Source organism: Rhipicephalus microplus, chromosome 10 (assembly GCF_043290135.1).
Source record: "Rhipicephalus microplus isolate Deutch F79 chromosome 10, USDA_Rmic, whole genome shotgun sequence".
NCBI classification, from domain to species: domain Eukaryota; kingdom Metazoa; phylum Arthropoda; class Arachnida; order Ixodida; family Ixodidae; genus Rhipicephalus; species Rhipicephalus microplus.
In genome coordinates, this window is record NC_134709.1 from 12,338,414 (window position 1) to 12,365,435 (window position 27,022).

Genomic DNA, 27,022 nt, shown 5'->3' on the forward strand with positions numbered 1-27,022 from the left:
TTTGTTGTGCCACAGTATCAAAGTTACCTGGGACAGTTGCAAAAGTGGAATCGAAATTTTGTATAGTGCTCTACTTTGCATACTTTTGTACATTATACATATCTGAACTGATCATGTACAACAAAATCTAGAAGGCGCTAGAAATGGGAACAAAAGGATGGTCTACTTCGCATAGCATGATTGATGTCAAGCTTGCCAAAACCACATGTAGAGACAATAAATACGATAAGTTCACAATACATTACATTGCACTGTCAGATGCAGACTCTGAAAACAGTTTCTCACACCTTAAAGGACACTAAATACAGATTGTTTGCATTAACAAAACCAAACTTCCACATTTAACGCTGTTTCCTGCGAATACTGCATCTCCAAATATAATTTTTAAGCTTGATTATCAGAGCTCACAATAACTTTAACCTCAACGAGACTCCTTCACCTATAGTTCGAATTTAAGCAACACGTAAAATCTCTTTGCCCTGAAACCAAACAGCCTTGATTTACAGGTTCTGAAACCAAACAGCCTTGATTTACAGGTTCAAGTGAGAAGCAATTATCACAAGCAAAAGAAAAGGTTAGCACATTTATATCCCAATTCTACCAAAGCAATCTATATTAAGACACACCAATATTAATAACGATCATAATAACAACAAACATGCCTCTGGAGTTCACATCCAATACGGCACCTGAACATACATCGCTGTGTCTGTATGCAAAGTATCTAGACATATGTACACACTTCACACCAGAGGTGAAACCAGGCCACTTTGGTTCAACCAGAAAAGTGGCAGTGTTGGTGATGAAAAAACACTGGCACGCGAAGCTTGCAGGAGAACGTACTTTACAACTTGGCTAGACTGACGCCGAGCGGGACACTAGGTACACAGACGTTTGTCGCGTCCACATCCGACGGTCTCTGCGCCATCGCAGATCATTCCCTCACAAGGTTCTCTCACCCACACGACACTTGAAGCGCTGGTCCACACGAAACGCTGTTCTTGACGACGCACTGCGTCACACCACATATCGTCCCCTTGTCTTCTCTTGCGAGGAACCGCAGTATTCGTTATAGATGAGCTTTGCCAGGAACAGGTGAAAGACCACGATAAGGAAAGTGATGGACACCCAGAAGAGAGCCGGCAGGCCTCCAAGTTGATGGCCGTGCCGATGCAATGCAATGACATGGTGTTCGTGCGCCGGCGCTGTGAGAAAGAAAAGCTCTTTGCTTTATAACTTCTCTTTACAATAAAGCTCTGGATTGGGTAAGCTGTTTCACGCTCGTTTATGATACAAGCACAGTGCAACTGAGATAAGGAGGAGAATGAACACAAAGTCACAACACAATCAGTAGCTCCGAGTTCAAAATCTTGTACTTGAATAGCTTTCATTTATTTATGTACATTAAAAATTCTGAAAAAAAAAAAAAAGGGCTGTGCTCTTGACCCTGTAATATTTCAATGTGAATGACATGCATCCTCTTTTTTTTTTTTTACAACTAATTGAAAGTGACAAAAAGAATCTTTGATCTATTGCGTTAAGAATAACAAAGCCAAATCCAGCAATACCTCTACATTTGTGCCACAGTTGCCAGTAATTCGCTGTGAAAAAGTTTACATTGGTGTAAACAGTTGCATGCTCTCACGACTTTCGAAACTTTTCACGTACCTTCGACCACCTCTTTGACGTGTATGGTTTGACTGAGCTCCTTCATGTGCTCAAGGTCTGCAGTAATGTACAGAACAGCCGTCATGGGCTCAGTCACTTTCACCGGGAATTGCTTTGCCTTGAAGCTGCACAAAAGCAAATGTATGAAGCACACTAACAAACCCTAGAAGTGCCGATGCTTGACTGTTGTTGACAACAGCAAGCAAAAATGCAGAAATGGGTTATAGCTTGCACGAATGTACTAGTATTATAGGGATAGACAATTTGATAAAGTCCTATTTTTCAGCACAAAATTGAGAACCAGACAGACAAAGAAAAATGTTGTTTAATCAACTTGGTCATCCTGTATTCACATTGAAAAACTACAACAGAGAGAAAAAGGTGTGGTTCCTGTTCTAAAAATGTGATTAAGGCATAGGGAGTTGCGATAAGTAGGAAATTTAACTCCTCTGCTTGTTTGTTTGCCATGAAAGGAATTCCCCGACACTCAAACGCGAGAAAACAGGTGCTATACCTGACCTTTATGGTTTTAAAATATAGATGCATTTCTTGCTCAGCTGTGTGCTCATATCTCCTTAGAGTTCAAAAATGCCTTCCCTTATAAAAGCTTTTCATTGACTTCATTTATTCTTTGAAAGGGAAAATGAAAGATGAAACATTCCTGAATGCTCAAGGGCAGAGGTATCATGATCTGGCTCAGGCATGTGTGTGCCAACATTTCCGGACCCAAGTATACTGCTAAACCAATGACCGTAGCCCGACCTGTGACATTACACAGATGAGCACGTCTGTTTGCACTGGCACTTTCTTTCTCCGTAACGAATCAACTTGTTCAGAAAGAAGTATTGATGAGGTGTACTTGAGTGTAGGACTTTCAGAGAAAACTGGTCTCGCGGTACAGCTTGCAACTCAAACATTGTGGTTGCCTCGTCATGCGGATAATGTGTTGCTCTTTGGATACGCATGCTAAGACTAAGCTTCACCAAAATTAACCAACACGCAGTGTGCTGTTGCATGACTGCCTAGCCAAGAAACGCAATACTTACTCAAGCTTCACAGGTGGATCAAGGCATCCACCATCACACGCATAGTAGTCCCGGTCACTCCGGTCAAGCCAAACCTGCAGGAGCGCCTTGTTGTCATCGCCCAGCACAACGCTCACGTTGAGGTGCGTGGCGTTGCCATAGCTGATGCGGCGAAAGAAGAGTTCTCGGTGCAAGTCTTTTGGCTGAATGTTGAGCTCCAGGTGGCTGTCCTTGAACAGGAAGGCACCCAGACTCAACACCACGGCTTGCAACACGCCTTCCGCACCTACCAGCATTTAGAAATTGAAGCAGTGGAGATTGTCAGTGCCAAGTGGCCACATGTGCTACTCACACAAACAACTAATCAGATGGCACCTGGGGCAAGTTGGTACCACTTCACTGCGCATCGTGTAGATATGTGTCGTATACATGTAATATATATTATATTTAAGGTCTGATAAACTGCCCAGTTGGGAGTAAGCGTATGTTTGTTGTTTTTTGCATTTCGGTCCAGTTGTTTTGTTCTAGTGCGCTGCTACACTAAAGCAAGGGAAAGGAGACTTTGCATATGCCTTCCATAAAAAGAAAGTCCTAATTTTGTCTTTAGTTGCTTGTGCAAGCCCCGTGCAATTTGCTGTAAGCGTCCAAATAACTTTCTGAACCACCATGTGGCTGTGCTACAAAAATTTAGAAACAATTTAGAAACAAGACTCTATGTAATCATATGATAGTGAATTTGTTTTTGCATGTTACTGGAAAGCTGACACATCAACTCATGCTGACACATATTCCCCACTTGTTAAACAATTCATGTACATTACACAGGCTAGTGGTCAGATTATTGTAATCGTATGTGGAACTTTATTAAATAACATACATTCATCTGCTAACGATCTAATTTTTACACTATAATTAAACTAGCCCAACCAAAAATTTATGACTTGTGATATTGAAAAAACATATATATCCTCCTCTTTTTTAGTGTTAAAACAAAAAAGACTACATAGCACATCAGATATCCTAGCCTGCAGTGAAAGAAAATGCCCACAATCAATGCTCAGACCTTCAGCTAAGATTCCCACTTGTGTTAGAGGTTGTTACATTAAAATTTACATTAAAAAAGTAACAACCCAGAGTGGTGAGAGAGCGACAGACTGAGATTATGCCACGTAAAAACAGGGTTCAGATGTGATACTGAAACTCACCCGTTTTAATCAGTTTCGAACAGCCCTGGTTCTCCAAGGTGAGCATCCATAAGTTTACTGCGTTTGTAACTGAAGACAGGCTCGTCAGGTCAGCCCACAGGGTTGAGGCTTGCCTGCAGGTAAGGGAGGGGCAACAACTGAAGCCATACTGCCATGCATTTCACAGCAGCCTTCTGAGTTTATACGTTAGTGTCAGTGAGTAACTGAGCCCAGCAAAAGCTGAAAGTGTGCTTGTCTATCTAACAAATCCTTAGACGAGAACTGTTTTGAACGTCTGCAAAGTACTGCTGCAAGATACAACAGACCAGACACACATTATAAGAACTTCTTGATGGTAAGAAGCAAAGGTACCATGAGTGAGTACTCACAGGGTGTGGTGGCCACCGTAGCAGTGTTCCGGGTAGGCAAGAAGTGCTTGCAGCTCCCGGTGTTCCGCCGGACCAGTGTTCCACTCGGACGCCAAGGCACGCACGTGGGACAGTATGTAGTAGATGGTGCCATTGATGACGTCCCCATTGAGCGCACCATATGCTTTGGACTGGCTGATTCCGAAGCCAGTGCTCCACAACTGGGACATCCAAAAGTGAAGGCCGTGACCACCCACACACTGGTGAGCACTATCAGAGTTTCACACTGGTGCACACCCAGTAGTGCACAGACAGCAGTGTACACGCGCTGGTGTATGCACACTAGTGTGTACATACTGGTACACTCACAAGCAATACTCTTATAGAGGATAATTCACCAGAATTTGTGTAATGAATACCATCTCCATCAGTATCCTGTTTATGTCTAACATAGACATGTTCCACAAAAATTTGTATGAACCTCATGCTGCAATCATTCAATTAGGAGGGAAATAATAATTACTATAATGATTCATCCAATATTGGCTCAAGTGATGTAATTTACTAAACATGATCTTTTGAAATTTTACAAAAGTATCACTGTGTTAGCATAGGTTTCAGCATATATACGTAATCATTGCCTGGGCAAACTATTTCATTTAAAACAAGCAATTATTAAAAATGGTCAATTTGCAATGTAGCTAAACGCTTCAAAGCCATAGAGTCAAGGTTCAGTCAAATACATATACGTACTGCTAATCGTAAGCAGATAGCGTTTTAAAAATGAACCCATGTTTTAATGGCTATGTAAGGAACAGAAATCTCCTCGTAAGAATGTTCGCTTCATGAACATCCTTCTATCAATCACTAACGATCTATCAAATAATGGTGCCATACCATCACCAGATTCTCTAGATGCAGCAGTTAAATTGAAAGCACACTGCAGAGAAATCTGGATTGTTTCTTTGCTCGCAGCAAACTTGGAATACAATTAATGTTAAGCGAAATTGGATGCATTACTCAAAGAAAATGTGACAAAAATTTTTATCTTTTTTCTCCCGACCTTTGGTAAAGCTTATGCTGGCATTTGCTGTCTCGAGCCAACCTTCGTGCTATCCTCCCATTATAAAGGCATAAAGGTCTCACCTGGCTCCACGCATCGACGTGCATATTGCGCAGAATGTGACTTTCGATGCTCACAACTCTCTGCATTTCCTGTAACATGAAAAAATGCAGGCACAAAATTCAATCGCAAAGTGTGAACTGAGCCTGGAAATACAAGATACAGACCCTGTGGTCGCAAATCATTTGATACAACAAAGTAAACTTCAAAATAGTTCCCCATAATAGAACATACGTGCTTCAGTATCACAAACATGTTGATTTTCACGCGTATAACCCTCCCCTGAATAAATTCCACACCCCCAACTATGATAAGCAGATAATTTTTTTAAAAACACCCCAGCATATTGCTGTGAAACTATTCTTCAAGCAATATTGTGAAACAGTGCTAGAAAGCCACCTTGCCCACCGAAACTTACGTGTCATTCACACCACAACTTCAGCTCCAAAGCTTTCGTATTTTTGTGTGTGGGTTACACACAAAAAACTTAATATCTCCATATCACAAGAGGCTTTGCTAAAATGAGGCTTGAAATATGTGAATACAAGACTAACGAAAGAGAGCACACATACCTCCTTGAGAAAAGATTGAAGCTGTGAGATTGCAGATGGGTAGTCTTTTGACTTCACAGGCAGAGAGTAATCCACCAGAGTCTGTATCTTGAGCACTGTGGAACTGAAAGGGTCAAGGGTTGAGCACGCATCAACCACATTCACTGTCTTTGTCATCCATCTAATCGGCATTACAACGTCGACACTGTCGCAAGGGAATGAAATGTGGTGTCCAAACTTATCTCGTGTTTGCACGCGCTGTCTCAGTTCTCTGCGATTCAATTGTGTTTTATCCATAAAGAACTTCTATGAAATTTATACAGCCCTTTGCCACCACAGGAGGCTCAGTTATGATGTGCTAATGGCAGCAAATCTCTCTCCTCTTTCTCCGATGGTGCCTCCAACAAAGCAATGTACAGCTTTTCATTTTAATGCCATATTTTAGTGGACCTTATTATTTGACAGTGCCCTGACAAACTGCGCATCTGACATAAGCTTTTTAATTAACGTTGGAGTTAAGTTTGACAGTTTCGGATGGATATAAATTCATCTTTTTCTTTCAAAGGTGTGGAACTTTCTTCTGTGTGATAGCTACCTAAAATGAGTACTTGAAATGAGAACAAGTTCTGTGAAAAAAACTCATAAAGTACTCAGATGGCTAGAAATAACAGTTGCTTTCACGTATTTCTGTGGCAAGGGTGAGATTTCATTCATTGCACCTAATCCGTGAACAAATTCCTTTTCTCTTAATGCACAGTCCATGCACATGTTGCATGTGAACCTGTTGGCACAGTTGCACTCATAATACAAGTATGTACAAATTAGAAAAGAAAACATGATGTTGGTTAATTCAAACACCTTACGAAGTTACAAAATGAAATGGCTCACCTCTTTGGTTCAACTGTGACTGTGTTTGGCAACTTTGGAGTGACAAGTGCGAAGGCAATGACGGTGTCTTTGCTTATGCCTGGCGAGACCTTGCCATGCCAGATGATATTTTCCTGGCCGTAGCGATCCTTGATACTTTGGTGCAAGCAGAAAGCATGTAAGTATATTTTCAAAGCAAGGCATTAAGAAAAGTACTGGAATATGCTCTCGTTAAACTAGAACTGTAGAGAAGGATGCCACTACACCTCAATTTTCCAAGAGATAGAACAGCTTTGCAGTGCACACAGAGAAAGCTACGTGGTAGCACCGAACAGATTGCACTTTTGGGTACAGCGCCTAACCAACTAGCCCAAATTTCGATATTATTAGAACAGAGGCTGCCTCACTAATGCCATACACCTTGCCACTATCAAAATCAAAGACCCTACACCAAAATTAACATGATATTGAAATAAGCCAGGCTCACTATTACCCACCCATGGATGTTGACCACGCCTTTCTGAAGGCACGTGGCTGTTTCTGTTGTCTGCAAATGCTGCTTTCTCTCCTTTGCTTTACACATTTGCCGTGTTTCGTGCTTGGCACACTCCGAGGATCGTCCAAACGTACCATGTCACGACCAAATATGAACGAATCAATGAGAGTTTTACACCATTCAACAATACATATGCTTGCTGATGACACTGTCAAGTTCTTTGATTTTCCGTATTATTGGCGGTTGCATAGGGCAGCTTTAAATGCATCCCTCATGTTTTTATTTCAAAATACACATTCTACTTGTTATTTTTAAAATAAACCAGCGTGCTTTTCTTTTTTGCCCTTTCCTGAAAATGTAAATTTATGATAGTTCAATTTTCAGGCTGATATATCTTTGCATCTCGGGCAGCTACAACAATGATTCAAGCAATGGAAATGTAAACATGCAGAGAATCTAGATATGGGAGCAACTCCGTAATATGAGATAGATATGGGAACAACTCCTTAATTGAATTATTCGTCAAGTATATAACAGGAAGCCAAGTGTTTTAGAGAAGTTAAAGTTCACTGTCCTATAAGATAATCAAGAAAAGCAAGAAAGGAAACTGCTTGCATACTTTCAATCTTTAGTGATTAGTGAACACTGATATACCTTAAATTTTACATTTCATTAAGCACTTTAATGTCTATCGAGGCCCTGAACAATGAGCAGTGAACTAAAGTTATCTCAGGAGCTAAATTACATTTTTGAAATCAGCAGGAAAGCTGCCCATATTTATCGAAATCGAAGAGGAAATAAAGAAAAATATCTCCAAAATAAGTCTGCCTCTTGAAGCTGAGTCTTGCATTTTTTTTACCTCTAGTCATCAAGGCCAAATTTTTTCGTTCCTATTTTATTTTTCTCTTATATTTGTATTCGGCATCCTTTTTGCCTACTAAACTCAAACACCTTATTCTAAGCCATTCATTTTGAGTCTTTGCATATTATGAGACCGTGATCTATGTGATCATTGTACAATTTGACAAAAGCTAGCTTGCTTTCAAACTTGATAAAAATTTGCATGTTATTCAAGTGATGGAACTTCCAAATATCATAGCCCAGGACATTTGCATCCAAAGAATATGATTCAACTGACTTGGGATTGAGTGAAGATTTTCGCACTGTTTGTGCATTTAAATTATCATTTAGTCACTTTAGTTGCGACCAGTGAAAATCTGCGCAGAAACAACTATGAGCGTTGACTCACTCTATACATAGACTGCCGCAAACTTCATGCAAAGCCAAACAAAAAGCAAACAAACCCAAGAGGCTTTGCTTGCAGGTTCTCGGTAGTAGAACCTTTCTGCTCGATGCCAAACGTGATTGGATCCGACTGCAAAGTGTTAGAAGGAAAACTGAGATGCCCTGCCAAACATTGCCAAAGAGCGGTCATCACTAAGTTAAGCGAGCAGTCGTATCACAATAAGAACAGCCTTTTGCACTCACCAGAGGGTTGACAATCTTGACAGTTTGGACAAGTAAGGACGGTATTGTTCGATGGGCATAGTAGGTGTGACTGACACTGATTGTTTTTCTCCTCTGTAATCCAAAGCATAAATGTCTCAGCCAATGTACTATGTCATGATATTGAAGATTCAAACACTTTACTCAAACAATCACTACCTTTTTGAAACACCATTACATTTACTCCTACCAAGTATTGCTTTACAAGGCAAATGGTGACCTAAGTATGGCTCTGTAGGGGTGTCATTTAAACTACAGACTTGAATTTTGAGAACTTCTAATTTTAGTTTATTTCCATAAAATATGCAGTTAGTTTTGCTTCCTAATAGGAAAAACTGAGAAATCATGCACGAGGTCAATGTCTAGTGGAAAGCTGAACAATTCAGCCACTAAAGGACTGCATTATATCCAGCAACAATGTTTCTGCATGAATTATTGCTCTCATGTGATGCTTGAAAGAGAATAAGAAAATGCATTTACACAAACAGACACACTAACAAACACTTGCACAAATGTTTCATGTATCCCCATTCTGTCCTGTATATGCACATCTTGACAGCTGTTATGTCAATAATAACAACTGTTGGAGATTAACATCCCAAAACCCCGATATGATCATGAGAGACGCTGTAGTGGAAGGCTCCGAAAGTTTCGATTACCTGGGATTCTGTAACGTGCACCTAAATCTAAGCACACATGCCTCAAGCATTTGCGCCTACACTGATAATGCGGCCGCCACGAGGTTGTTATGTCTCTCCAACTAGACGATACTGGGTGCTTCAGTGAATCTGACAGATCTAGGGAGTAGACTGCTTACCTTGTTGAAACACTGATACCTAAAGACAGTGCCTTTCACAAAGTGTATGACATTGCCTTCTGAAACATGAACAAAGAAAGTAAAACTCATTTCAGTCCAACTGCACAATGGCTAGCTAGGTGGCTAGTTGCCTACAAAAACTGAGGTCACCTAACCTTGGTGGGAGGCTTGCGAGTACGTGATCTCAACACCAGGATGAAATGGCAAGGCAAGGGACAGAGTCCTGTTGTTGAAAATGAACAGGGTGTTGTCGTCATCAACGGAAAAGCCTATTTTGCCATTTCCTGAAAGAAAATATTGCACGAGGCACAGAGCTTTTTTTTATTGCAATGTAAACCATAAAAATGAAAGAGCATGACCTGGACGACAGCATAGAAATAATGTTTCGTCTAACATCAATATGTTGGAAAGTTCATGCACCCTGTCCAGCTCGGTGTTAGGTTTAGTACCCAATGTGTGATTGGCTGTGAACATGCTTTCACACAACACAAACATGGCAAGAAGACAACTTGTTTCATTTTTTTTCTCACTAAGTAGGCTACAAATAATTTTATGTGTTGCTGATTTGAGAGACTGTAAGTGCTTGTTCCAGTGGTCCTGACCTATGCTACGTCTCTTGAATTTAGCGCAGAATCACTACCACAGGATTGTACCATAAATGATGCATATAATCACAGTACATATACTTTCGCATGACAATGATGCAACAGTGCTGAACTGAGAAGCTAAAGCAGAGCAAGAGCATGTCACTCTGAATGAGTCAGATTTAATCGCTTGTGTCTACGTGTCTTTGATATGCGAGCACAACACGAGACTTCCGTTTTTCGAACACCTGCAAGTCTCAGTGGCTCTCAGCATTAAAGTGCCCCGACTCACCGACGAACGAGAGAAGTTGTTTGTCAGTAGAGCTCTCGTAGCTACGATATAAACTGGCATCGAACTCCCCGACGTCTCTCAGGAATGGGTCAACGTTCAGTGCCACACATCCGATGCTCGGATCTGCAAGGACGGGGCAGGATGTGATCGAGACATTGAGGCAACTGAGTGGTGTTGAGCACTGCAATCACGCTGCTTACCAATCATGATGGGCGTCTTTCGCCTCACCCATCGAAACAGGGATGGCCCGATGTACAGAACCAGTGCAAGGGCCATCATAACAAGCAACAACATTTTCCTCGATCTGTGGAACGAGAGCAAACCGTAATCAGCACGTTGTATTCATAATATATCTAGCGAAAGAGTCAACATGCAAACAGTCACCCACAGTTGACTATAAAGAAGCGATTATAATCAAGCTCGACCGAATTAAATCAGCGCAGTTATCTGTGACACGGGTGGGTCGTGCACGTAATGAAAATAGTTGTTCCAGTTTCATCTAACGAAAGACAAACGCTATTTCCTTTCCATTACATCAGCGGCATGCAGTGCAACGCAACAGAAGATATAAAAAAAAGCGAGAAAAATAAGCACAGAACGCAGTAAGCGTATTGTACCTCTTAAGCACGAGTTTCGGGTGGTAATGAGCATGCCTAAAAACAAGAAAACCAGGGTATGAACTTATTAAGAAGGAAAGGTCATTCGGGCGCTACAGAAAAAAAAAGATCATGCAATAATGACAGGCTGTGCAGTGGTCACTGACACAATCTTTTTTTCTTTTTTTCTTGCACTACTCACGACAGGTAGCCATCGCAGAGTCGTTTGACCCTCCGAAACTTCTCCCCGATATCCATAGCTCTGGTGTTCTACCTGCAATGGATTACGAAGCGCATCACCGCCACGCTTCGGCAAATGCGTGATCGCATCTCGTTTGAGACGACACGCCCGCGAAGCAAAGTCAGTTTCACGCATTCAGATTCCTTTCGCCTCCAATTTCACCCATTTAAAGCACGGCATCGTTTCGTCCGCTAGTCATTTGCCGCAACTACGCACGTAAATGCCTGCGGCGCCGGCGGTTCTGATGTTACGTGGTCCAGCCAGTTCGGTTTCAAAGAAGCGAAGCGATCGCAGCATATCTGCTCGTGCCCCACGACTTCCCAGAGCAATGGTACCCGTTAGACTTTAAACGGCTCTATCGCCGCGATGCGAGAGCTGGGCGTTCCCGAAATATCACTGTGTAAACGTGTGATCTCGCTACGCACACGCACGCACGCAAACTTGTTGGCGAGTTTTGAAGACGATCTTGGTGTTACCGTACCCAGGCGCGCAATCATGTGGGCCTGCCTCGCCGGTGTTTTGGTGTCGATGCAGTTGGCTAGCGATGCCTACGTTCTTCGTCCATCCGGAATGTCGAGCAGCGATAACTTTTTAAACTTTCGCCACCCCTGCACCATCGCCGAACATCTGATCGGCCAGCCACACTAAGTTGTTGACGTCTCGCAACACTGAGATAGTGATCTCGCACTTAATATTATAATAATTTAAAGTTAATAAATAAAAGTTTAAATTGTTAAAAAATAATTGGTTATTTTTTAAATTTATAAATCAATTTTCAATTTTTTGTTTGAATTTATTTAGTTTTTAAAATATTTTATGCGAAGTTGTAGATAGTGTTTTCGTTTATATTGTCAAGTGTTGTTTCTTAAGCTACCCTAACAATGCCCTGGTTTTGCAACGGAATTTGTTAATAAGGACATAAAATTTGCCGAGAGACGCACCATACCAGCTAAAAATTTTTAACTTTGCTGAGTTTGAATAAATACGTATGTTTTATGTAGCACTTAAGATAGCTACGCGTAGTTATAAAAATAATTAAAATTTTGTAGGCAACATTGTATTTTTGATAACAATATTTTTATCACAGTTTGGTGCAGGTATATTCGAATATTTGCACCAGTTTACAACTGTGCAAGCGGAGTTCAGAAATTGTGCAGCGCGAGTTCAGTGGTGCAGGCACAGTGCGACACCCGAAACAAATGACAATGTACAGGCAGTGCAGGCTTTATTTCTGTTCGCTTAATTTACACTGTTCAACTAGCACTGACCGATGGCGAATCGCACATGTGGACAGTTTATAAGGCGCAAACACCTTGTCAAAACACACCGCGTTAGTAGAAGCGATACGGCGCCTACGCCAAAGTGCTGCGTCGTCTGCTCAGCTGCACGTGTGGCTGCACCAAGCCGGCACCGTAAGCGTAGAAGGTGCAGGAAAATCATGAACCAGTGCTGCACCTTTTCTGCACCTTTGGAAAGAAGTGGCAGACTTTAGAGGTCGCCAATGCTGCACCGCTGTAACGAATGACAAGGTGCAGCAACACGTGAACTAGTCTGTGCGGTGCAGGCGGATCGAATGGACTTAATACAACGCGCATCACGCCAAGCAAGTCGAAGGCACCCGAAGCCCGCTATGGCGTCTGGTCAGCGCGCGTTTGTTCAGAAACTGAGCAAGTAAGGCGTGCTTGACCATTCTCCGGTTAAACCTGTCATCGAGCATGCTTAGGCTTTATGTTGCGACGCACAAGCCAATGCTTTCGGTATTATTTACTGACACCGAACCTCTCGTAAATGTACTGGGGCGTTGGCGAGGTGTAGTGCTGTTCTCCCGGTTCATTCGCCCTGGCTTGACGCTTGTTTTTGCGGTTTTCTTTGCAGACAAGCGAACGCCGATGTCAGACGCCAGATCGCAAGTAGCGCAACGGAGAGAGACTTCGCCCATGGACACGACGGAGCGCAGGGCAGTGTATGTATCTGCATGTTACCTCACTATTTCCGGAGACGGTTGCAAAATAAAACTCCCCGCGTTGTGTCGAGCTGTTAAGCGAAAGGACGTGGTCCGATTCCTGGCCGCGCCTCGAAAGGACGTCTGGGTGCGCGTTTGGAAACTTTATGTGGCAAAGTATGTGGCCAATATTAATGTACAAGCGTCTGTACGGCGTGCCTCATAATCATAACGTGGGTTAAGCATGTGTAACGCGAGAATGAATAATCATAATAAACTCGCTCACTTGCCTAAATCGCATTCAGGCGGTATGCCCGCATAGGTGTGAAAAATTTGTTTGTGCCATTCTTAACCATTGATGACAAAAAACACACACACACTCATTGAGGTTAGGGAAAATAAACTCATGACATACTTGACTTGTCCCACTAATTTCCTTTGCAGTATGCTGTGTATTTAAAAGTATATCGTTAAAGACCTCGTCTGCCGGGTTGTTCGATGTGGTCTCAACTACAGAAGCGGCGTAATAATGGTATCTTAACTGCTCGTAGTGTTTGTGGCCAATAACTTATGCAAGTGTTCATAATCCAAGTATTTCTATATAGAATCACAACACAATATGACTGACATCACAATAGGGATATATTTAATTACTCCATAACTATCAAGGTTCATTAGATATGTAACAAGCAAGCAACATAACATGCTGGTGCCTTTCTTTTAACAAAGTGTCCTGCGCCTTGTGATAAATTACCTGAAATTTGATTCATCCATCTACACTACATCATAATTCACACCTAAAGCAAGTAAAATTGACATTTCATCCTGCCACAACTTTTTTCTCTGCAGTGTTAGAGCTCTCTTTTCTGTTATATTGTAGAATATTGAGAACAGTGATGTAAGAAAATAAACATTTACTAACAGGAAATAAACTGGTGACATTTCCTGGATCCACTCTTAACTATCAGCCGTAGCACGCACACAACAGGTTTGGAATATTTTGTGTATGGATGTGTCTATGGTCACACATAGAGTGGCAATATATTTTGTAGCTTCTAAGTGCTGAAAGGCATGCAATACGAATAAATAACTGGTTTAAAAAAGAAAGCATTCAAGCTTGCTCCTCTAACCACATTTACTGTGATATTAGCCTGTTGCATTGTATTAAAATAATTTTTGATAAAGATTGTTTTGAATGTGTGCTTTCAATGCAACATTGCAGGTTCCTCTCACTGATGTTGTTGAGCCCTTGGACTTTGAGGAGTTCCTCCAACAACACCAGGACTTGTCTGATCGGGATGCCATCAGTGACTTGCTTGACTTTCCCCCTGACGACGTAGAAGTTGGTATCCTACCGAGGAAATGTCGAACCATAGAACCCATCGTGCCAGAAGAGAACCCGTAAGAGCCCTCCCCTTCGTTTTTTTTTCTTTTGTACACACTAGTTTTTTCCTTGCATGCATCCATAATTTTTTGAAGTATCGTTAAACAGAATTAAGCCCTTGTTTTATACGTTGTGCTTCCTTTGTGTGAAGTGAGTGTTTTAGTCTTTATCTCGATAGAGAGTAGCTCACCCTCTATCCCACTCCCTTGCTACACTATATATAGCTCTGCTATTTGTTTTACTCTCTCCCCTTCTCTTTTGGTCCTCGCCCTCACTTCTCTTTCCCACCTTTTTGCTTAGATACTAAGTGCTGCTTGGTGCATACCCGCTCACTTTTGTGCGGAACAATCCCGGAGTGTTGCCATGCTAAAACAGCTCCACAGTTAAAAGAAAACATGTCTGATGCAAAACGTTTTCCAGCTTTTATACAGATAATTCGGGTCTACACTGTTCTATTTCCAGGCATGAAAAGTGTTTTTAAAACTGTGCTGTCGATTATGCTGTAGGGAGGATCTGGACTTTCACATGAGGCAATGCCTGCACACTTACACCTCGGATTGGGTGGTGGTGAGTCGGTGCTACCAGGGCCACAGTTCCAGCGTCATCGCCAGGGATGCGGCACTGGAAAGGGCGGCCGTCGTGCGCACCACGCAGAAGCAGGAGTTCGAGGTGGACGTCTGCGACGAGTTGTCCCGCCATTCGCAGCAGTCCTCTCTGAGTCATGGGGAAGACATTCCGGTACGATTACCGTCTGGTCCTTCTTGTTATCAGACCGTTAGGCTTTCTGCTCACATACTAGTGACGGACTGCCATAAGATTTCTTAATTTGGCACTTGATAATTCATTATTGTAGACTTTACTCTGCTATTTCATCTAACCACTGAAACGCAGTGTATATTTTTCAGACGCCGATTTCTAACGTGTGCTCGCCGATTTCTAAGGTGTGCTAATTTATTTTTAAGCACGAGCCACAGCATCACTATTTTATTTTAAAAAATATGTATAGCGTAAAGGTACTTGCTTCAAGCATGTTTGTATAGACATATTTCCGAGGCAGACAGAACTAGTACCACTGTTGTTGCTAAATATGTCACCCTATCTCTAAAACGATGTATGAACTGTTGGTACTTTTGTGGGCTGAGTCTATTCGTTGCGTATAAATGTAAATATCCCTTAATCAAGTGTATATATGTATTTGATGAATGGAGCACAATTAAAACCAAGACAAGAATACACATGGGACACAGACAAACACCAACTTACAACTGAGTTTGCTTACATTTCAACAGGAGTATTTATTGTGGCTATACCTACCCAAAACACTGATACGATTTACAAAATAACAGCAAATAAAACAACCAAAAATGTTATAGGCAGAAATTGCATGTTATGAGGAGATGCGGGTCGAAAAACGTGATTTTTTTTCAAAATCACCGATTTTTAATTTTTGCCTGTTTAGATAAGATTAGTACCTCTACTGTTATGAAAAAAAAAAGTACAGGTTGAGACTTAACTGCAAATGCTTTAAAATTGCATCTAAAGAGCACAAGGTGCCTGTTAAAAGGTCCAAAGTGTGCAGTCTTCGAGCACCTAGCCTCCGATAGTGTGCCACCGCTCGCCATTGTTGATCGCATGAGCCAAAGAGTTGAGCCTCACTCTTCAAATAACAACAGTTTCCCTCGCTGATGCAGTGCAAGAAATAATAAAAAGAAGCACGCATCTGTGAGTTATCGAGCGCCGCGACTGGCTTATCACGTGGTACGGACCGGGGACTGCCATTGGCTCCTGCGCGCCTGTATGTGCTGTGAAGCCTATTTGCGGTGTCCATGTCTTGTCGAGCAGCGCAGCTGAACAATGCTTTTCTCGTGTAATTATCTCCGTTATGAACGAAAAAAGCCACTGCTCGCAAGTGAACATTGTTGTGCGGCGCGCTCTGTAGGAATAGGCTACGAGCAGCTGGTCCGATTTGCGGCAGTTGTTGGCAAGCCAATGCAACAAAACTCACTCACACCCGTCAGCCAGAAAGTTCGTGATGGATGACGTCAGCGCCAATCTTGTGAGGTCAAAAGAGCTCGCAGTGAGGGAACTTAGCAGGGATGACATTGCCATTATGTACGACGGTATGTGGCACAAACATGGCCGCAAAATGGCATGACACTGGACTTAGTTTAAATTTCGCAGTCCTGTCGAACTTCTTCCAAGCTTGCAGTTGCCACATTACTCTGCCAGATGGAGCGGAAGTTTGGCAAGCGTTTCGTGGCCCTGTCTGTGAGGAGTCGGCTCGAAAAAGCCGAGAGGGACAAACTTATGGTGCTGGCATATTTTAGTGGCAGTGGCCCCTACAAGAAGGATTGTTCTTCGTGGTTGTCAACTTTCATCAGATTTAATGATATCTTTCATAAATAAAAACTCAATTTTAACTTTAAAACTTGTTTTTCTCAAAACACAAATTCTGCCATTTTTTTTCAATGTGCCCCTCCTTTTTCGGGCACTTCTAGTGCTCGGATCTGCATGAAATTTTGCCCAATTTTTTTACAAAGTATGACAAATGCAATTATCTAGTTTAAATTTCAATATTTTATTCTATAATAAAATATTGTATGTAGACCTTTACTAGGGTAGGTGAAATATAAACTTTTTACGTCTATTATTTTTCATGCCTATTACATATTTTGTATGGGCTTCCTAATTAGTTATTTGCATTCTACACTTCATTTCAAGCATTAAGAACTATGAATGGTAAAAAATTATGGAAGTTCAGGGATGAAAAGAGGGGGGCAAAAGGGTTAAGGTTTTCACTTTGTCATGTTGCAGAGCTAAAAGTATGCAACTTGCAAGAAAACTAATTATATATTTGAAATCAGCATAAAAAGTTCCATAAAAGCTCAAATTGCATTGCTCTAGGGTGAATATTAAAAAAAAAAGGGCCTTCGAGTAGCATCTCCCCTTAACAAGGACAAAAATGCTAGTGCTGATGCACACTTTTTTTTTCTGTAAACAAAGCAACCTACTTCAGTGATGGGAAGGCCGACAACACTGCATTGCACTTCGAAAACGCTCTCAGGAATAACAAAACTGAATATGCGCAGGGGACGAAATACCCAAGTGGTTGTAGTGATAAGTGGAAATACACCAACAAATGAGAAAGTCGCCATCAAAAACATGGAAAGAACGCGTGAGGATGAAATGACTAAAAGTGACAATCTAGAGAAGCGAACTTGGTGTCAGTCAGTGAAACTGACGACTTGCTTACACACCTAGTGAAAACAAAAGCCATAACACACAAGCGAAAAAAATTAACACAACCATGAACAGACCAAAGTAATTCAAAAGAACACAGCATCGAGGTGGCTGACCACACAATAAAGCAGGCCCTGTCTCATTCGCGTGAAAACTAAAGGCCTGAAAAGGAGGAAATGGGCCCTACCAAAACATGGCAATAGCATTTGAAGGCAAAACGACAAAGTTAAACAAAACCATCTATGTATGCATCGACAAAGGCTGAAGCTTTTAAAAAGAATGAATTCTGTCTTACTGCTCGTTTTCATACCTCCTAAATGTATTATCTGTACGATTTTGCCAATTTTAAACCTCAGGTTGGTGGTTATATAATAATTGTAGTAATAGTAATAATAAACATGATCTTAGGCATTGGCCTGTTTTAGACGATGTCATTAGATAAGTGTAGTTTATTTTTATTTCCTACCACTGGTTAGTGTATCAAAGGTGCTATGTGGTCTAAATAGTATGCCCAAATCAAATACTACACATAATTTTTTTATAATGCAGTGCATGCACTCAAATTTTGGTAGACTTTTTGTGGGACACATACAGTTTAGCATGAAATACTGCTTCAACTTCGAAAATTACACTTTCTGAAATTTCAACGCATCAAAAATGGACGAATATGAAACACATCTTACACCGCAGAAACAGCCTGAAAAGGTGGTTTCACTGAAGCTTGCAGCCGCTATGCCACAAAACTGCCTACTCTAAGGAAATGTGCACTGTCGCGAAGTGAAAATTACCTGCAGCTTGATTGATGTTTGAAAGTGTGTTGTACGGTTTGATGTGGGCTGAATATGGTACATTTTGAAACAACATATTTTACAGCCTATAAGTTGCATCCTACAAATCCTGCAGCTACTTGAATAGGTTGAAAAAGTATTCGATACTAATCACTAGGCTTGTGCGAATATTCGAGCGCTTCGAATATTCGAACGAGTATCACAGTACTCGACTTCAATTCGAAATTAAATTATAAAAAATTTCGAAGTATCGGAAATGAACAACTAGATGTGTATCAATCCGCTTGTAACCCATCTGTAAAGGTGGCTTTACTGCAGCAGAGGGGTGTTGTACCGTGAGTACATACCTCCAGAGAAAATTCACGCTGCCGGAAAGACTCATTTCAAAGTTAATTAAACATATTGCCCTCTCATTGATTCATTGTTTTCTAAGTTTTATATTTTTGTTATACTGGCTTATATACTCTAAGCATAGTAAATTTTATATTGTAACATTTTATATGCTATTACTCTCATTCTACCGAAACTCAAATACTGCTACTATTCAAAATTGTTTCCATTTACTTTTAACAACAACAATTAAAAAGACATTTGCACAGGCCAGTAGGCTAGTTGACAAATATGCTCATGTTTCTTTGTAATAGTATATACATATAAATATATATAGTCACGGGGTCGTGACGTGGACGAACAAAGCAGACTGCAGGTCAAATGATAAACTGTTTATTCGGGCCGAACTTGTGGCCACGTAAAAGGAAAGTCTTATTACAGCAAAAAGCGGGCAATGATAGTGGCGAGCAGGGCGTTTGCTGTCGATCAACTGACAAGCGGCGAAGCGTGTCAGCATTTATACACTTGCCATTGAACATCCAGCGTTATCTCTAGCGGCGACGTTGGTTCCAGAATAATCTGAAAGGTTCACGAAGTGGGCATAATGTTAACAAAACTATCTACTACAGCCTCGAAGCTTCTCTAACAACGTGGGCATGGTTTGCGCTGAACAAAGTGCAACGGGACGACAACAAAACTTGAAGAAAGGAACGTGGCAATATATGTAGATCACATTTATGTTGAAATTATTCAGCGAAATCACTGTTCGCTTCAAAACTTAAGTTTACTATACACTCAAGCTTACTAATTATTATTCACTTTGACTTTGCTTTGAACCGAAAAATTTATGCTTGCACAAGCCTTATGATTACTACATTGAAGTTTGACAGCGGCTGCTGCTATGTTGTGTTTTATGCAGCCTTCACCAGCAGAGAGCATTTCTTCGGTTGAATTCCGGTGTGCCAGCGCTGCTGAAACTCCACGAGGAAGTTGGGCGAGCAGCGTCTTTGACCTGCGCAACTCGGCAGCCGATCCACTGGTGCCAGCCCTGCTTGAACGTACACCACCCGAGGAACTGGATCGCCGGAATGCAGCTCAGCGCCTCGAAAGACGCCACGATGCCCTCTTTGAGTTGTACCCTCTCCAAGATGAGGTGAGAAGTTGGTTGCAGTTTCATGTTTCACAGTGTTGGAACTATTCAATTAGTTGCATGCTAAACAAATGTAGTTTTTACTTTGAATTTGTGACTGTACCTGCAATAAAGAAGCAAACATTCTTTACATAAATATTAAAAAGTCAAGTTGAAGCTGATTACTTATGATATGAAAATCAGGTGTATAATTTTCTTTTAAAGACTTCAGGGGTGTCTCAGTGTTGCACACTCAATCAGTACTGTTCATTATGGCCGTAATTATCTTGTGGAGCAATGTCCTATCTTCTGAAGTTTGTACTAACACCAAATCTGTACGCAGTTCGAAAGTAAGTTAATAATAATGTCTGTGTAGTGCTTCTGTCACACCTGTCCCGTTACTTAGGGAGGCGATCGCCGGGCTAATTCCAAGAGCCGAAGTATCGGCCCCCCGAACCGCACCACGAAAGCGTGGACAATTTAGAAGTGGTCCTTATTGGTGCGCCAGCGGACGCCGGCTGTGGCCCAAAGAACAAGACATAGCCGAGAGATGATAAACAAACAAAATTATATTCTCATTAACGGCAGATCAAAAACAATACACACGTATGCACACTCCACAATAGTTACATACAATACGTCACCAAACAGACAATGTACTACACAGTACAATCAACCACACTTGAAACAACGGACACAGACAACAATACGCACTACGATGCAGTCACATGCATTGAACAACCAAGACACTTAAGGACTAAAGAGATAGAAAACCTATTCAGTCCAAAGTCCTTGGAACAAAAGTCTGAATGATACTCTTCCGAGAATCACTCACTCAAAGTCCAGCGTTGTTGTCGTTCCGCAGCTCTCGAAGTCTCTTCCAGGAAACCTCCCGTCTTCAATTGGCCACTCTTCAAACTTCAACTTCTTCGCCGGAAATCCGTCGGCTTCACACACGCAGCTGTTGCCCGCGTCTTCGCTCGATAGCGGTAAACCCACGCTCTTGCCTGTAGCTCGAGCCGTCCCTACGGACCAAAAACTTCGCCGACTACACGGCGGACTCTCTACGCACTCTGGCGCTCACTTCCGTCTCCTCCTGTCCTGTCACTACGGGCAGAACCTTCGCCGACTCCACGGCGGAATCCCTACGCGCTCTGGCGTTAACTTCCGTCTCCTCCTGATTTCTCGTCTCGGCTGCTCGGTTAAATACCTTGCGCGCGACTTTCCAGATCTTTCTCGTCATTTCGTCGGCGCGATACGCAGCGAAGGCTGGGGAGAGGCGAGACGGTTTGTCTGCCCTCCGCGTCGGATGACTCAGCTCGGTCTGACCCCGCCCCGTTCGTTCGAGAAAAATCGCGGTCTTGCTGGGCCGCCGATGTGGGGTGAGGAGGATCGTCTGCGAAGCCGTGCTTCTGCGGGGAGAGCGCGCGCCCGGGAGCCCTGGATGTTTGCTTTCTTTTTTTTTTCCTTTTTACCTCGCGGCGTTTCTGCCGCCCGTTGTCGCAAGTATTTGGCGGCGCGCTCTTGTTTAGCGCTCGTTCTGTGACAGCTTCCACATCTAGTGATTCCACAGACTATAAACCGATGACTCTACATGAAAATAATTACATGTGCTTACAAGTTTGGTAATTTAATTTTTGTACCAATGAAGATGATAATGAGCTTTGATCAATCAGTCAATCACCTATGATAATTGTTTGTTTTGAAAGTTGTGAAGCGTCATGTGTGCACGAATGGCCTTGAAACCAATTGGATAAAAGTTCTTTAAGCTAACTTAGGCAAACAGACGAATGTCATAACATAACCTAAATGAAATATAGATTCAGGATTTTGGCTTCACAACATCTTTGAGTGATTGTTAGTAGAGGCAGTCCGTGGGACTCTCAAACTGTTTGCCAGCACAATAGCTCAAAATAACCTAGCTTAAATTCTAGAAGCCTAATTACACACAAGTTGAATTTTATTAACATCAGTGAAACCATATAAAAGCATTCTCCAAAGGTGTGCTGCAATCTTGAACTTATGTGTGTATGCGTGTGCGTGCCTGTACCCATCCTACCTGTGTGTTACCTGCAAGTAAACTCCCATGGGTAATTTATTGACTCATAGGAGGAGATCATTGAAAGACGTTTGCCTGCAGAGCCACCACGTGAACATATGGCTCACCGGATTCTGGTTCGATGCCTGGCTCTCAAGTAGGTTGTCTCTCAAAAAAAAAAAAAAAAAAAGCTTTTCTTATTGAGTTGTGTTGCACACGTTTGCCTTGCAGCAAGTCAATCAATTTCGCATGCAGCTTGCAAAGCATTTTTACTTCGACTTTAGCATTCTCCTTGCAAGAGAAGTTGCGCGCGGCAATGTCCCGCACCGACACTCTCTAAAAAAGACAATAACAACGACTGCGTCTCCGCTACTGCTCTCTGCGCCACAGCTGCAGCGTGGCCAGCACGTGATGAGAAAGGAGCGTCTCCATGTAGTGAGAAGCAGATCGGCATTTGAGAGAGAACCAGTACTCCACAACAGCTTTTTTTTTTCTCTCTTCGCACGCTTCATAGAAAGGAGAAGGGAAAGGAGACGGGAAAGGGGGAAGCGTGGCACTGGCACGTGAGAGAGGGCCAACACTCTGCGACAGCTTTCTTTCTTTTTTTCCCTCTCTCTCCGCACGCGGCGTTGAAGGGGAAGGGTCCTTATGTGGGAGAGACAAAAAAAGGAGAAGCGTGCACAGGGGCACACCGCAGATATGTATTTGACAGAGAGAAAACATTCCACCGCAGCCTTTTCATTCCATTCGCACTCAGCGTTGAAGTGTCGGAGGTGCCGCCGGGGGATCGGGCGTGGTGCTGAGAGAATTTTCGGAGTGCGGTGTGTTCGAAGTACCCGTTGCAAGTGCTTGTGCGTTCGAATTACAGGGCGTTTTCGCCCATTGGAACGCACATAGCTTTTACGGGACCTCAGCGTGAGTTCGCATTGGCCGGAAGTTCGAATTAAGCATGTTCGAATGAATGAGATTCGACTGTGTCATAGTTATTCTCTGCCTGTGCCTTACTGTTTTTTTTTTCTTGTTTTCATTGCTTATCACGTGTGTCTTAATTTTTTTTAGACTGGAGCTGGAGGTCGAGCCAATCTTTGGCAGCATGGCCATTTATGATGCCAAAGAAAAGAAAAAGGTAAGTCACATGGATGAACTCAAAGCTCACTCGTTTTTCCGTGCACTTTTGGTTGTACGAGTTTGCAATGCTTGTTGATTCGCAGTTGCCAAATATATCGAACTTCATGTGTGGTTTCTCGTCTCAGGTGTCGGAGAACTTTTACTTCGACATGAACTCTGAACCTATGAAGAGGATGCTCTCCGACCACATTCCTTACCATGACATCTCGACGCTCTGTCGATCATGCATCTTCAACATCACGTACCCATCTACTGACCTGTTTCTAGTCATCAAAGTGAGGAATAACCTGTGATCAGTTGAGCATGTTCTGGAATGTTCTGTGTTAGAACTAATCGGTTCTGCTCTTCATATTTGCTTTAATATATAGATAGTTCATTCTTTTCGTTAGGCTTTGCTACTGTAAATAATTTAGCTGAGAAAATGAAAATTTTGAAAGAAATTTTCATACTTTCTCTGTTCCAAATGTGTCTGAAATGCAAAGTGAGGAAGCATAGTATAATAACAGCGTGTGGGTGTCATTCGTGAGAGGTACCTTGATGATTGATTGATTGATTTGTGGGGTTTAACGTCCCGAAACCACCATTTGATTATGAGAGACGCCGTAGTGGAGGGCTCCGGAAATTTCGACCACCTGGGGTTCTTTAACGTGCACCCAAATCTGAGTACACGGGCCTACAACATTTCCGCCTCCATCGGAAATGCAGCCGCCGCAGTAGAAAATCGAACCGCGACCTGCGGGTCAGCAGCCGAGTACCTTAGCCACTAGACCACCGCGGCGGGGCATGTGAGAGGTACCTTGCCAGTCCCGAAGTTTACTCACCGAAGTTACTATAGCCAAGTTAGACTCAGCCCAATGAATTGAACTGTCAGCTCGACTTGTTTGAGCATAGAGTAAGTCATTTGTTGTTGTTTAATTGTAGCGTACTAATTGTATAAAAAAGCAAATTAAATGGGATGAAAATCGCCCTTGCCGTTGGTGAGATTTAAAACCACAACCTTTGAATTGAGCCTCCGATACTCTACCGATTCAGCTATCATGGAAGGTCCTTTCCTGTGTACTTCGGTGGTGATTTCTTTGCATGTACTTATAGCTAGGAGTGTCAGCCATTGATTGCTGCTCATAGCCTAGGCGGCGAGTGTAAAGCACACTTTTTGCCAGAGGGCATCATGTGGCATGAGATGTGGGTTCAGATACTATTTCATTTCATTTTTCATTTTATTTTATTTCAAGTTCTCTTATTACATGAAAATACACAACACTGGTTTGACCCATAGCCACTGGCTAGTAGGGGGGTCTAAATAAATATGCATTTAAAGGAACAGATTGTGTTAACAAAGCAGATATTTTATAAGTACACTTCAATCATACAAGAAAAAAAGAAAAAAAAATCGAAACAAAATATGAGAAGGAAACATATTTGTGATATGTCATTTGCAGTATCTTACAGCATTGTTCCATGCAAACAACGGACTGTATGTATACAATACATCAAATACATAAAAGTACGTATACCAATGTCAAGTATGATTTTGTTAGACATATAATCTATACATAACGAAGTGGAGATTACAACGAAGTGTGTGTTAGTGTACCTGTTCATTTTTCTGTTCATTAACGAAAAGGATGATTTTTCGTCCACTTTCCAACACAATTTCCAACACAATTAGTACACTACAGTTGAAGAAGCAATTAACATCGTCTATGCTCTCTCTGGCTTAATTGTCTGTTCAATTCGTTTGGTTCTGTCTCACATATAAATGAGTCGCTAAAAAATGGCCTTTCTTTCATTCATTAATAGCTTAGGTAGGCATATTACAGTTAAAATCTTTTATGAAAAACATAGATCAGGGAGCAGTTCTTGTCTTTAATATAAGGTGTCACTTATAAGCGGCGTATGATGCATGCATTTTTTAATCAACCCCTATTTCAATATGGGCACACTTGTGTCTCTTATACCCATTAATATTTTACATCAGTGTCTCTTATAAAAGGGTTCGACTATAGTGGATGCAGTGGCTGCTGCCAATTTATTTTTGTACTGCCTCAGAGTAGTACGGCTTCTAGCCATCCGATCACTAAGGTTTTGAGTAGTGGAGGATTTAATGCTTGATATAGTAGCATCTTCATTGCAAGTGTTCACATCTTCATATTTTCAGGGGTGTACGGGATTTTTTTCAGCCATCGTGCCCACTTTTTACACTTCATGCCTGTTCATTGCATAGTCAGTGCATGACCCGAAACGGATGTTTTTTGTGCACAATGGGAAATGGACGATCTCCGTTTTCAGCTCGAGAAAGTCCTTCAGGGAGATATCAACGAATGTGCAGAGCCCTACATGAAAGATGAAAAGGTAATCCTGAAAAAAATATTTTTGTTCAACATTATTGTCATTACTCACCCACCATCCCTTCCTTGTTTGTTAACATTGGCCCCCAAAATTTAATGGATGCAGAACAAGGACAAGGTTCGCGCCAATGCTGTGGCAACATGCAAGCGTCTTGGCAAATATCGCATGCCATTTGCCTGGACAGCAGTCTACCTGCTCAACGTGCTCACGGGGGTCAACAGCCTCGACAAGGACAGCGGCAGCGATCGAGACAGCATTGGCTCGAACAACACCTTGGGTGAGGACCTTGCAAATTGACTAGTAGTGTTTCTTATTGTAAATTACGGCCTTGCTGTTAATTAGACTTATTGGTGTGCACTCTTCCTCACAGTGTCAACTATTGGCTAGAAGTGTACATTACACACAGTTTGTGTGGTTTCGGTAAAGCTTTCTCTGTTCAAGAGAGGGTTTGGCACATCACTGCTCATGGTAATGTGCTGGTTTAATTTAGTGCACTTTCTGAATAAAAAGGTACAAATTGTTCTATGGTAAGCATGCTTTGCAAATTGTTTGATTGTGGTTGAGAACGCTTTTAAGTGTCATCTTACAGTGATTGTCTATATATTAGCAGTTTCAATGAGAACTTTATGTACCTATTATTTATTGAACTTGTGTTTTTCACTCAATGTAGACATGTTTATTTGCACTTTGATGGCCACATTGTATTTTTCTTAATATGTTCTTGTGTCTATTTGTAAAGCAAACCTTGGAATTGTCATTGGTAAGTTCATCATTTTGAAGTATGGAGTGTGATGGCCAATGCACTTGTTTGGTTGGTGACATTTTGTTTTCGTATTGTTTGATTAGCAGTAAACACATATTAACTTGCAACTGCTTAACTTTCATGCCACCATTAGTTTGCATGATCTAATGTTTTTTTTAGTGCATTGCATGCTCCGTATATAACTACGGTACATTGTGAAATTCATGGTACTGTATTGTTGTTGTGCAATCATGTTTAATAATGGGTATGAGCTGTTGTCTAGTGTCTGCCTGCTGTGAATGTGTTAAGAGTGCTGTATTGCTCTTGTACTGTTTTAGCATGCAGCTGTAAGCATGTATTTGTCAAGATCAGCTTGTTTTGAGAAATGAGTGGGTTACTTGAATACTTTCAGGCCGTCGTGGCTCGCTGGAACGACGGGCCGGATCTGAAAAGCGCCGTAGCTGGTCCCCCGACGACTTTGCCAACAGTCTTGACACTTTTCGCCCAGTTACTCTCACCGTGTCAAGCTTTTTCAAGCAGGTGAGGTGCCCATTGCTTCTGGCTGGAATATGTGTTTAATTTTTTCGTTTTCTATATCTCTGTAAATACGAGTAGTTCTCATCTATATTTGTTA

At 41.8% G+C, this 27,022-nt stretch overlaps 2 protein-coding genes across 3 annotated transcripts in view; one reads left to right on the forward strand and one right to left on the reverse strand.

The window, feature by feature from the left end:
* Positions 1-568: 568 nt before the first annotated feature.
* On the reverse strand, positions 569-11,955 carry LOC119181435 (uncharacterized protein KIAA2013 homolog). Of its 2 annotated transcripts, XM_037432681.2 has the most exons (17): positions 11,800-11,936; positions 11,280-11,351; positions 11,099-11,134; positions 10,682-10,785; positions 10,482-10,604; positions 9,761-9,889; positions 9,606-9,664; positions 8,771-8,863; positions 8,587-8,657; positions 6,808-6,942; positions 5,941-6,043; positions 5,392-5,460; positions 4,267-4,466; positions 3,899-4,011; positions 2,715-2,979; positions 1,669-1,793; positions 569-1,205 (listed from the first exon to the last, which is right to left on the reverse strand). In XM_037432681.2, the coding sequence occupies exons 2-17, from the start codon at positions 11,333-11,335 to the stop codon at positions 1,018-1,020; spliced, it is 1,869 nt and encodes a 622-aa protein (XP_037288578.2). In that variant the 5' UTR covers positions 11,336-11,351; positions 11,800-11,936; the 3' UTR covers positions 569-1,017. The 2 variants fall into 2 exon arrangements, with proteins under 2 accessions (XP_037288578.2, XP_037288579.2); XM_037432682.2 differs by lacking the exon at positions 11,099-11,134 and having other exon boundaries at positions 11,800-11,955.
* An 892-nt stretch (positions 11,956-12,847) lies between these two features.
* Zir (dedicator of cytokinesis) overlaps positions 12,848-27,022 on the forward strand; it is a 53,734-nt gene continuing 39,559 nt past the window's right edge. Inside the window, exons 1-11 of the mRNA XM_075875058.1 lie at positions 12,848-12,989; positions 13,194-13,281; positions 14,483-14,661; positions 15,151-15,382; positions 19,922-20,155; positions 22,241-22,326; positions 23,229-23,295; positions 23,423-23,572; positions 25,587-25,649; positions 25,752-25,923; positions 26,801-26,928. Of these exons, the coding sequence (XP_075731173.1) occupies positions 12,892-12,989; positions 13,194-13,281; positions 14,483-14,661; positions 15,151-15,382; positions 19,922-20,155; positions 22,241-22,326; positions 23,229-23,295; positions 23,423-23,572; positions 25,587-25,649; positions 25,752-25,923; positions 26,801-26,928 (1,497 nt within the window). The 5' untranslated portion in view covers positions 12,848-12,891. The remainder of the gene's footprint in view (positions 12,990-13,193; positions 13,282-14,482; positions 14,662-15,150; positions 15,383-19,921; positions 20,156-22,240; positions 22,327-23,228; positions 23,296-23,422; positions 23,573-25,586; positions 25,650-25,751; positions 25,924-26,800; positions 26,929-27,022) is intronic.